The sequence below is a fragment of the Mytilus edulis genome, chromosome 5 (genome assembly GCF_963676685.1).
Source record: "Mytilus edulis chromosome 5, xbMytEdul2.2, whole genome shotgun sequence".
NCBI classification, from domain to species: Eukaryota; Metazoa; Mollusca; class Bivalvia; order Mytilida; family Mytilidae; genus Mytilus; species Mytilus edulis.
Window position 1 is genome coordinate 96,396,013 of NC_092348.1, and position 13,872 is coordinate 96,409,884.

The 13,872-nt window shown below is 29.8% G+C and overlaps 1 protein-coding gene across 1 annotated transcript; it reads left to right on the forward strand.

Annotated features, from left to right (window-relative positions):
• Positions 1 to 500: 500 nt before the first annotated feature.
• Positions 501 to 10,770, forward strand: LOC139524878 (serine/threonine-protein kinase H1 homolog). The gene is made up of 2 exons (XM_071320013.1): positions 501 to 1,561; positions 4,573 to 10,770. The coding sequence occupies exons 1-2, from the start codon at positions 695 to 697 to the stop codon at positions 4,918 to 4,920; spliced, it is 1,215 nt and encodes a 404-aa protein (XP_071176114.1). The 5' UTR covers positions 501 to 694; the 3' UTR covers positions 4,921 to 10,770.
• The last annotated feature ends 3,102 nt before the right edge of the window (positions 10,771 to 13,872 follow it).

The window sequence follows — 13,872 nt, forward strand, 5'->3', positions numbered from 1 at the left end:
CGTGCAAAGTAAATCCTATCGTTATTGTTCTACGGACAGATGAATGAACGTTATTGTAATTTAGCAAGGTTCTGACTAGGGTTTTAAAAACAATCTTACTATTCGTGAAATTTATTTTTCTACCTTAAGTCATAATTACGTGCAGATTTATTTGTTCGTCCTTAAATACGATTAGAAGTTTTAAAATGGCATTCTCAAATGTGTATCAAAGTGATTGATTGTAAATATAATCCCCCAAGGCACCCTAAGTAGTTATAACAACTTCTGACGTCTGGATCACTTGATCACGTGCTAATAATAACCGAAAACAAAAAGCAATACACATAAAATTTGAATATTATTACGCGGAAGAATTGTAGTTAGATTAATAAAACCACATTTCAAATTGAAAGAATATACTTTAAATAATTAAAATAATTGTCCATAGATTTTTAGGGTTAAAATTATATATTAAATGTGAGAGATTTGATCGTGAAAATAAATTTTTTATGACCTACTTTGAGTAGCGGAATACACATCACGACCAAGTGCCCGTCATCCATGTTTGTTTCATCGGAAGAAAATGGAGGAGCAAAAGATTATTTACATGAAGACTAAAGCATGATTCTTCTCCCTTACAGTTTATTGCATGAATGGCCCTCTTGGTTATCTGCGAGGGAATGACAGTATCATGTGAAATATCATTTAATTTGTAATGGGATGTCCAAATAGTAAATTGGTACCGGAGGGTCCGACTGACCAAAATGTTGTCGAAGTTTTTGGCAGTAGAACTCAAACACAAACACGATCTGATAGGCCCAGGGAAAGAGACCCGCGAGGCACAGGCCCACCACCGGAGGGTGAGCGGCAACATCGAAAAGTGAAAAGATATCGTGACAAATTTGATCCTAGAGTGACGGCAAAATATGATATTAAGGCTTTAATAGGGAGAGGAAATTTCAGCAAAGTTGTGAGAGTTGAACATAAAAACACGAAACAACCATATGCTATCAAAATGATAGATCGGTTAGAGGGTAAAGAAGTGTTTGAATCAGAAGTTGCTGTCTTGCGACGAGTGAAGCATACATATATAATTCAATTAATTGAAGTGTTCGAATCAAAAGATAAAGTGTACATGGTTATGGAACTTGCCACAGGCGGGGAACTTTTTGACCGCATTATAGCCAAAGGATCTTTTTCAGAAAGAGATGCAACTAGGGTATTAAAAATGGTTTTGGAAGGTGTTCATTATTTACATGGACTGGGAATAACCCATCGGGATTTAAAACCTGAAAACTTATTGTATTATCACCCAGGGCATGATTCAAAAATAATGATAACAGATTTTGGTCTCAGTGCAAGTCGAAAAGGACCAGAACAGTTTATGCGGACTACATGTGGTACGCCTGAGTACATTGCCCCTGAAATTATTGCAAGAAAACCATACAACTGTCAAGTTGATATGTGGGCAATAGGTGTAATTACATATATTTTACTCAGTGGAACTATGCCATTTGACGATGAAAATAAAACTAGGCTTTACAGACTTATTTTGAAGGCAAAATACAGCTACGTAGGAGAAGTGAGTTATCAGTATTTGTTTCCTTTTGTCTTTTTTACCTTACAAAAGAACAAACAGCCCTTGGATAATTTTAATATATTTTTAAAACGGACACTAAACATCATAGGGACAACCCCTCAAATGAGACATTTTTGAAAAACTGTGAATTTCTGTAATTCAGTAATATTTTGAAAGTGTTTAAAATTAGACATGGCACTGATTAGTTGAAACTACTGAGTATTCCCTCAGAACCATGTTATTAATATTTGGTTTTTTAAAAAGTTAATAGCCATGAAAATGGTTAATTGACTAAGGTTTAGTTCTCATTAAATCGGCTTAGTATAAAATATGAAAATAAGATGTGGTACATGTATGATTGCCATTGAGACAACTGCCACAAGAGAGTTAATGACGTATTTGCAGCTACATGTGTAGGTCATTGTAAGTAATTGTATATTTATATTCAACTCCTTGGTCATACAGCCTTGAACAATGAGCTTAAACAATTCTATATAAAAAGCTACATGTACATGTATGAATGGCAAATGTAAAACAGTATATATGAATTTAAACATGAAAACTAATAACCAGGTTTACAATGTCGATTGTATCATCAATTATTGTAGTGAAGATCAATGTCGATTGTATCATCAGTTATTGTAGTGAAGATCAATGTCGATTGTATCATGTTTACAAATGTAAATATATAGAAATAACTATACAAAACAAAAATTATAAAGGATGTGTAGCAACAAGCAAAAGACAATAATTAAATATATAAAAGAGGGACGAAAGATACATGTACCAAAGGGACAGTCAAACTCCTAAATCTAAAACAAACTGACAACGCCATGGCTAAAAATGAAAAAGACAAACAAACAACAGCACACACGACAACATAGAAAACTAAAGAATAATTGAATTTGTATTGTTATTATAAACTATTGACCTTTTTTCTTTATAAACTAATAAAGTAATTTAAAGGACAATGTAGGAAGATGTGGTATGAGTGCCAATGAGACAACAGCCTTATCATCAACCATGTGTCAAAGCTATAAGAATGCATTAACTGCTGAACCATAGCTCTAAGCTATAGGTCCTGATGTTATGTTTTACTAAATGGTAAAAAAAAAATTTAAAAAGACCTTAGAACATGAAGAACTACGGTTCCGCAGCAAAGAAAGCATCAGACAGGGACAGGAATAATGTCGCATTAACAGGAATCAATATTGGTATACTTATGAAGTGACATGTAAGAACAGCAAGCCATACATGCTAAAATTAAGATGCACACATCTTAATGTGTTTTATACAAATGTTTTAAATCCTTTGTCATGTTTATGTGATACTGTTTATATATTAATGCAACCGTATTGCTTCAATTCATTTATACTGTCCTTCTTTGATAAGAATCAGTCATTGTAGTGAAGTTCAATGAAACAAAATTCATGCTTTATTATTTATTAAAAATTAAAAAAAAGCTGCTTTATATTTCTAATATACAAATGTTCAATTTAAGCTATTCTTTGAATCTGCTATCGATACCTATTGAATAAATTTAATCTGTGGACTTTTTAAAGTACAAATGCCATAGACAATGAAGATAAATGTCAAAATGCATGTATATATATATAACTTTAAGTGTTAACTTATGAGGCAAATGTAAATGTGATACAATATGAAAGTTGATGCACGCTGATACAATACTTCGATACATATTTCATAACAATTCTAAAAAAAATATAGACTCAAAGAGATTTCAATTGCTGTTTTCCATACAATTATTATTTCCAAGGGGTTTTGCTCCTTTAAAAAAAAATGTTTGGTACTGATTTGTGAATTTGTCTGAGACATTATTAATAATTATTTTATTATTATAATAACTATAATTTTAAAAGCTCTGAATGTCTGATATTGGTACATTTGTATGTTCTACTAATTCATAGACTGAAAGTTTGTAAATATAAATTTTAATTATTTATTATATATATTCTTTAAAAAAGATTAAGATATCAGTTAAGGATTAACCTACATGTAGTAGACAGAACATTGGCAAAAATTTGGTGTTTTTGACATCAAATACAAACGTTTTGTCAAAGGTCAAATGTAATATTTTACCACACACGATTCGTGAGAGAAGGACAGTAAAACATGACATTTGGTGTTACTAATAGGTTTAGTCATACGTAGACAGATTCTTTAAGTGTAATAAGAAATTAATTAAATTATAACAATTTATCCAGTACAAGTGAATTTATTAAACATTGCAATACACAATAAAGGATATTGTGTTTTGTTATAAAGAAAAACTATAGTGGAATTGAATTTGTATTGTAAACTATTGACCTTATTTCTTTATAAACTAATAAAGTAATTTAAAATTTACAAACGGTACAATACATAAAGGGATTACAACAGATTTTTTAAACCATTTATATTTGGAGGTTAAGTTTACTGAGTGTACATGTACATTTATGCTACAATTATTTGCCTTCTTTATGCAATGATGTTAAAAATGGTGAAAAAACCCAAATTAATAGTATATCTTTACACATTGTACTATTTAATAGATTTTTGGTGATACTCAGATACATTTTATTTCTGTAAGATTCAAGTTACTGTAGACACAAATTTTGTGTAAAAAATAAGATTATTGGAATCGCATGAACCCCAAATACATGTAGATCAAAACTAGGTGCATCGGCAGGGTTTGTGTCTTCTGCATGTATTCGTCGCCCTTTTCAAATTCAATCTCAGTCAAATATCACAATAGTTATTTTTGTGTGTAACATTTTCTGAAATAGGTATCCAAAGAATAGTAATGAATTCACCGTTTTTGCTATTATAAGTCACTTTCAAAACGTAAGTACATGCATATTTATTATACCCCTACAGATCTAAGGGGTGGTAAACTGCATCCAATAAAATGTAGTCTGTTAGGTAATTAGTCTGAAATGTTGCATGTAATGTTTGTATAATTCTATTTTCCATTTTAAGAATATACCGGTAAATGATTTTGTTTCTATTTTCAGCATTGGAGAGAAGTGTCAGATTTAGCCAAAGAGTTTATTAACAAATTACTAACAGTTGATCCAGCAGATAGAATGATTGCAACATCAGCGTTGACTCACTCATGGTTAACGTCGCTGGCCAGTAACAAGAATCTTCACCGTACAATTTCTCAGAACTATCTACATCGCATGTCCACACGTGCTAATAGCACCAAAAGTGCCAAATCTACCAAGTCTACAAAAAGTAACAAATCTAATCGTTCAGGTCGTTCATTACGTTCCGAACACCGGCGTGTTCAACCAGAAGAAATAGATGAACTGCATCGTAATCCAGACGTACAAGCTGACATAGCCTCACTGGGTAATTAAAATGAAGGTTTATTTGTTCACTGGATATTATGCTTCAATATTTCATTTTGTATTTTATATTTTATATTAGTGCTATAGGGTTTTAATTTGTTAATAAGGATAAGTATTTAACATTTCTTAAAATGATACATGTATGTTGCTTTGCCTTGAAGTGGAGGACAAATGGAGAACTGCATTTCAACTGTAGCTCTAGCATAGTCTATGTCTAATTCTTTAGTCTCCATTTCTCTGAAATATATGCCTATTACAACCAATTAAAGTTCACAGTTTTCTGTATACTTTAGTTCATAGAAATTTATATTTTATAACAATCCAAAAACAAGTGTATTATCAAAATCATGTGAAGAAAATTTTAAAAACATGCAAGTACACATGTATATTAAATTTAAATCTCTACAAAAAGTTCAAGAACAGTACAATGTATTAAATCATGATCATAATATTCAAATTTTAAAAAATATCTATGTACATGATGACCGAACATCGAATTGGTTGTAATTTATGGTTTTTAGAAACCAACTTTTGTGAGAAATTTTTTTAAAAGTGGATGAAATGTAACAAAATCCTTTTAAGTATTCTATTTATTGTTATAATGTATGTATGGTAAAACCTCATTACTATTGCTGTATTAAGTTTGTACAATCTATTATTAAAGTGCTTAAATTAGTGAATCAGAAATATTGGGTGTTTGTTGCCTTTGCAAAAGTTGAATTTTGAATTAATAATTGTGGTGCATTTTTTTTTTAAAACTTTTATAAGGACACATTGTAATTAAATTCTGGTTCAATAATTGGAATTATTGAAAAAGGTTAAAAATTATGTGGAGTCTTATGATAATTAAAGAGTTCATTCGAACTTTGAAAATTCAGAAAATTCTGAAAAATTTGCTAAAATTGTCACGGTCAATTGCAGAGATCAATTTTTGTGTACATTGGGTACCTGTATCATCCATTGTTACATTTTATAATGCAGCGACATTGAAATATTTAATGATGTGAAAATATATTCCAAAATAAAGGACTGAAAATAAGTAAAACACATGTTGTTTATGAAAAATATACAAATCCACTTTTAATCTGAAATTCTAAATCAGTAATAAATAACTGGATTAAAAATTTAAACACTAAATATATTTTAAAACTAATTATAAACTTGCAATTGTTTAAGAAAAAGTTTTAAGAGACTAAATTATTTGACTGTCTGTCTTTCATTATGTGAACATGCTGAAGAAAATGTCTAAGAAACATGAATTCATAAAACATATGAGGTTTTACTATACATTTGTTTTCTTGTGCCAAATTACTTTTGATAATCTTTGTTAAATGCTGTTGTTTATTAATCACTGTTATGTTAAGAGGTGCATAAAAATACATACTTTTTAATCGTCTTAATCAAATTTACTTGCCCTACATTCATGATATTATTGAGTTCAACTTTTAATAAGTTTGGGGGAACATTTTGTATTATTGATGGTATTTGATCAATTATTGATATACAAAGTAGAATATTCTGAACATCTTAAACAGGAAATCCAAAACTTGTCATGAGAATGATCAGTTTGCCACAAATATCTCTCTTTGGTCATCAGAGCTGATTTAAATGCACAAATAATTTTGTAAGGATTTTATGACCTTTTGCAACTTGTGTCTTTGCTGATTTTATAATATTATTGCATCTTAAATCATGGTCTCTTTTTGACTTCCTATAAAAAGTGTCAAATATTTTTGATTTATGAATCTCCTCTTTCTTCGATATGTTTAAGACTTAACAAATAGCTTTGATTGACAGGTACAGTGGATAGATCTTTGTTAAATTGTGCCACAGTGAAATATTATTAATAAAAAACTGTGATATTTTGTATAGTGTGTGAACAACTTTAAGTCTAGTCATTTTATGTTTGTTGTATAGTGCTAAATATTGACCCCTTTATCAGAATGTGTGCTTTATTTATTATCATACTGTATATGATGTGTATATACATTTTATGTCTTTATGTATAAACTTGTGTATTTACATGAAATATTTAAGGCAAGACCAAGTTTTCGTGATGGAATTAAATTTTTGAATTATCAAGTCTATGCATTAATGTTTACATTGTCAACTTTCAAAGCAATGTATCTCACTAGAGATAACAAATACTGGTTTTTTTTTTAAATGCTTTAAAAATAGAGAAAAAATAGAGAAAAAAGAAAAACAATGAAGCATTCAAAGATTTAATACATTTATTGTTTTTTTTGAAGAAATAATTTAAGTTTGATTCAATTAAGTTGAGTTTTGTAAAAAAATTGTTATCTGTTGAACAAAAAGGTTTTCTGCTTTGTAATGAAAATTAAATGTAACTTTTAGTTTATTTATATCACTACAGACTCCTGGGTTGTCATGTTGCACTTTTTACCGTCCTTTTTATAGTCTGTGATTAGGATAAAGCCAAATCATGCATTTACTATATAAATTTATTTGTGTAAGCCGTCCAATTTATCAGTTTTTAAATTGTTTTTATACTTATATATGATTTATGCAATTATATATCTTTCTGTACAAAATTTGTTTAGATTTAAGAATTATTTACATTGGATAAAAACCTAGGTAGATCTTATGTTTCCTTCTTATATTGATGTCATCACTGACATTTTGTCATCTTATTGGTACATGGAAAATTTGGTAACCAACAACAGTACAAGAGATTTTAACATTTTACAGCACTTTAATTTTGTAAGTAGTTATAGACATGATGAATGATACAAATACAGATGAATTGGCTGCTGTATGTAGGCAGCAGTCATCATTTGATGACATACTTTGTATCTTTGAAAAGATCTGTCATAGTATAATTTACATAGTGTATGCTACAGAAATGGCGTAGTGACGTAAAGTTCTACCTCAGTTATCCTCCCTTTTCCTCTTAAATTTGTAGACATTTTTATTACAATAAAAAATACCTGCATTTTGATATCATGTATCAATTTTAGGGACTGTATAATCAGGATGAACATTTGGTCAGAATAACATAACCTGTTCAGGGTATATGTACACTATTTATTAATCAGTATAATTATCTGTCTCCTAATAGATTCAGTAAAGAAATATATAAACGAAAACATCACATAATCACAACTTTGGCATCCTTTGATTAAAAGATGTGTTTCTTAACTGAAGAATTGTAATTGACCAGAAAAAAGTACTAAATTGGTCATTATAAATGATTTTGCATTAGAGTTATTGTAGCATTATTTATTTCTGATTGAGTAACTGAATTCAGACAAATATTTATATATGTTAAAATGCAGGTATATCTTTATTTGAAAAATGATCATTTTCTAATATATCACCATATTTTATATCATGCCATTTTCCTAAAAAAAATTGAACAAACTGCTGAATGCATTTTTTTAACATGTTTAATATAAAAAATATTTTGACAGAATATGTTTCATAGTTTTTTAAATATTATGTTATTTGAAGGTAAAGACTTCTTTCCTTAGTCTAATGCATTTTGGGTAAAATAGTCAATTATATAATGTTGCAGTTCTTTGAATAATTGTTACCCAATAGCAGCATATCTTAACCTTGATGCAAAATAAGCCATGCTTCTTTAATCCTGCAACTACAAGTTATATGCATCTTTTTACAAATTTGTGGCAATTGCCAAATACATGTTAATTGTCCGTCTTGTGTGCATCATATGTTAACTGAATTATAATAAGTTTCATGAAGAATATATTAATATTTTACAAGATGTATATTGTAAGTTATATGGGTTCCATATTATACAATTTGTTAGTATTTTTGTTTTGTTATATCTCGATTTTTAAGTTGAAAGTGCTTTTTATAATGAGTTGTGCTGGTAGTCATGGTAGTGATAAAAAACATCCTCAGTTGAAATGTATTTTTAACAACTAAAGCAATAATGTATATTTAGACAATCTTTATGCTATTTTTAACTTTTGCTTGCTCAGACAGGACTCTTTGTTAGTTATATTCTTGCTGTAAATATAATTTTATAGGCAAACATGGTCCTCTAGTTGCAACATTAATATCTCTCTTTTCTTTTTGGAATAAGGTGTTAAATTATGCCTTTCCTGTCCATATAAAAGCAATTGCCAGTTTGCCACATGATATTTGGCCAGCAACACTAAAAAAAACTGTTTTTTAAATTTTTTGCTTGTTAGATTATATCAAAACTAGCTGTTATTTTTATTTAGTTTAATTTGAAAATACTTTTAAAACCTATGTATTGAGGCCATGAGAGTAAAAACCTTTCTATTGAGTCCATGAGAGTAAAAACCTCTGTATTGAGTTTATGAGAGTATTTGTTTTTACACAATATCAGTATTTATATGAACCCTATTGCTGTATAATTTGTTAATTTTTGTACTTGTTTCATTTTATTTGTATTTATTGTTATTAATTATTATTCATTTAAAGGTTAGAGAAATTTTTACTAATCATATATTTTGGATCTTTAGGTTGTAAGAAAAATCATCCAGTAAATTTTAACATTTATGAAATATTTAATACAATTTTATTATGGTAATTATACTTATCAGATGTTGAGGCTATAGTTGGGTATTTTTCTTCGTTTCTTTTAACCCTTTACTCCATAATGACGCCTTTTGACGCCTGTGTAGTACCTCAGTTGAAATACTTTGACTACAAAGTGTCTGCTTCAGACTTAATAAAATTTGTATCCAATATGAAAAGGATATTCATAAGAATATCTGACTTGAATTTATTTGATGAAATATTTGTTTTTCACAATTTGTTTATACTTTAAACCATATTTTTAGCATTTTATTGAAAAATCCTATGCAAATCAAGTATGCAAAAAAAAATGTCAATGGAGGAAAGGGTTAACTATATCAAGCAACTGTTATGTCATATATGTAATAGTTTATACTTTATATTATCCTTATTTTTATTTATGGATTCAACTTTTATTTAAAAAAAATTAAATTCCCTTGAGTTTTAAATTGAAAACACACCAATACAAATGTATTTGACTATCAAAGCAAACTTGTGTCCTCATTGTACTTATTGTTTTTTTTTAAATACCACAACTGTGGCTGTAACAACTCAACAAGCTGTTTAAGTCAATATTTCTTTAGTTTATTAATTGTCATCAGAAGTTTTAATTATCATTAGTCATACAATAGAGATGATATTATAGATTAATATTTTCATTCTTTTAAAAGTTTTGAACACCAACAATTAATAAGAAAGGAAACCATGTCTTATAAATCATGACACTATCTTTAAGTCTAGGAATTTGCTATGATAACCAAATTAATACAAGGAAAATTGGAAAGATTCAGGCTTTTATGAATGTATGTTTTATAACTAAAATAATGGCCATGTAAACCCAGGAATTGGAAGTTGAAAAGGAAAAAGAAAATGTTTAAATGGCGGAAAAGATCAGTAATTTTGTATTAATGTTTGACAAAATTTATCTCACCAGTGATTGAGATGAAATTCTTTAAAATAAATGGTGACCCTCTGTCTAATCACGAGTGATCAAGATTTAATAAATTGTGGCTATTTATATCTCATATTAACAGTGATTGAAAAAAAAAAGGAAAATTTTAAGTGTGGGTGACCTAAAAAGCCTTCTGAATTAAGAAATGATTCCAACACTGGTTTTATGTTACTGATAACAAACAAATGATTAACTCTGCTGATCAATCTAATGTATTTATGTATTCTCACAGATAAATCCGTCCTCAGAATTTTACAATATTTTATGACAGATATAGTTCAGTTGTTGGTGTATAGATTTACCTCTTCATCATTTTATTTGTATAAACTATCAATTTTTTAGATACAGTTGAAAAAATAAAGGCTTTGCCATCATAATTCTGAATTATTTATATAGCCATGTTTGTCACATAAATGTTAATAACATCAGTTTTCTTCACGGAAACCTTCCAGTAGACATTTTCTTTTTGTCACTGTTATAAATGATTACTTAGGTGTACCAATACTAGTACCTTAATCCTGAAATAAGGCACTGATTTTAAAATTTTGGCATGCCAGAATCCAGCATTTTAGCTCACTTCTAATTGACAGGTTTATTGTATATACAGTGTAACCTACCTAATCCGACACCCGATTATTTCAACATCCTGTTTTAACTGACACATTTTCATGGTCCCAAAATATGCATATCCTTGCAGAAAAAACCTGAGTATTTCGACACCCTGCTTAATTGGACATTTTTCTCTGTTGCACTGTAGTACAGTTATTATAAATACAAGATTTTATATGATTGCAAATGAGACAACTATCCACTAGAGTTCAAATGAAATGGATATAACTAATTATAGGCATTTGTAAGGCCACCCACAATGAGAAAAACTCATACCGTATAGTTTGCTCTAAAGGCATTGACATGAAAAAAGTGACTGAACTCAAATGAGAAAATTAATGACAGAATTTCTAAAAAAAACAATGGTCATGAAAAAACAAACATGACATGAATGCATCAAAGGTAACCACTAAACAGCAGGCACCTGATTTGGGACAGACACACAAAGAATGTGGCATTGTCAAACAGGTTTGTGAGCTCTTAACCCTCCCTTAACCTGGGACAGTGGTTTAACAGCACCCCATCAGAATAAACACTAAGCTGCAACTCAATATATCAATATAAAGCCAAATAAACACACTTACATAATTAACATTAGATACTGATGTAATAGTACTCACAGTAACTGAAAGCTATTTTAAAGCCAATTACAACTAAATCATGTTCTCCCAAACAAATTAGATTACTACAGATAGCCTCAATGATGGACAACTGACCGTTTCGGTCTGTTAACAGTGGAACAAAAGGCAAACTGAGGCACACATTTGACTAACGTTAAATATTTACAAATACATGAACACAAGGCAAAACTCTGGACTTCAAAAAAATATTGTTCTTCCCGGGGGCATCATGGTAATGTGATGCTATCTGAACGGATGTTCTTATAGGTTGTGTTATGAATGTGATGCTATAGTTTTTAGGAACAAGATGGTATTTCAAATTCCTCTATGAACAGGATGCTATGTGCAATGTCGGGGGAGAACACTGTATACACCCAGAGTATTTTTGTCCTAAAACTAGTAAACAAATGTTTAAAATGGAGGCAATGTTGACGAGGACAACAGAAAGGAAGGTAACAAATATTAAGAGAAACTGATTTGTACTTTATGAGTGCACATTCTGAAATGTCTCGCCTTTAATTAATAACCATTGATTTAATGTTGATAGTCCTAAATATAAAGCTTTTAATACTACAATAATAACTTCTGTTATATATGGTGATAATGATGATGATGGGAGTTTTTAACGACCTTGACTGGCTATACAGCCCTCGTACGGCCGGTTTAGTGATGATTATCCTTCATCAGGGTACTTATGCACCGATGAAACTTTTTTGTCTGAATCTATATTTGCTGCGTGTTGAATATGTACCTCCGACGCTGAGATGTCGCACTTCCATAAAAGCGTTGTTCTTTTGGTTTATTTGTTTTTGAATTTGTGTATTTATTTTTCCACTGTATGAATATTGTAATATATATCTAGCTGCGCTAAATAAAGGCGCAATTTTGACAAAATCTTACCTAAAATTGTCTTTCTAATCCATACTTATTTGTTCAATTGTTTTTAATCAAATTTTGAAAAGACAGATATTACATTGCTTTTTATTTTTGCATGGATGCGTAGGGTCCTTTAAAAAAATCATCTTTAATTGTTCGAATCACACAAATCTTTGAGAAATCTACTGTCAATTTGCCAGTAAACCAACAGTTATGAAAATACATTGTTTGTCGTAAAGCGCATCTGGTAAGTATCACATAAACTCAACATGAAATGAAGACAAGGTCATATTAACCATACAAGAAATATATGTACACAATAAAATCATTCTATACACCAAATATAGTTAAATATTGCTTATAGGTTTTAAGAAACAGACTGCACCAAGAAAACTACTGATAGCATTGACCAGTGAACCAAGAAAATGAGGTCAAGGTCAGATGAACCATGACAGAAAAACATGTACACCTTGCAATTGATCTATGCATTGAACATAGTTGATCTATTGCCTATAGTATCTAAGAAACAAACTTAACATTGACCAATGAACCATGAAAATAAGGTCAAGGTTAGACGGTACCTGCAAGACAGAAATAAACACTTTACATACCTACCATACAACAAATATGGTTGACCTATTACTTAGTAAGGAAAACAGACCAAAACACCAAAACTTAACACTTGCGAATGAACTGTGAAAATGAGGTCAAGGTCCTGCGAGACTAACATGTACATCATGGAATATTCCCATACACAAAATATAGTTGACCTATTGCATATAGTACTGTGGATTCTTTAATAATTGCTGGATACCAATTTTAATGGATTTCGTGGGTAATAAAGGAAAAGACTTTGCTAACCACAAAATTAAATATCCACATATATGTAAGTTTTCTCAAACCCTGAAAATTGGTACCCACGAAAATAAATGAATCCACAGTATATTAAAAAAACATGAAAACACAAAAACTTCCCTTTGACCACTGAACCAAAAAAATGAGGTCAAGGTCTGATGACACCTGCTAGTTGGAGATGTACACCTAACAATAATTCCATACATAAAATATAGTAGACCTATTGCTTATAGTATCTGCTATATGGACTTCACACGAAAAACTTAACCTTGGCATGATCTATGAAATGAGGTTGAAGTCAAATGAAAACTGTCTCACAGGCATGATGACCTTGCAATGTACTCACATACTAAATATAGTTATTTATACTCATAAAGAAATTATCATTATAAAAAATCTTAACTTTTTTCAAGTAGTCACTGAAGCAATAAGATAAGGTCAAGGATAATGGACATATGACAAAAAGAAACTTCATAACATACGGCATCTATATCTTCTGAATTTCCTATTTTGACGTCA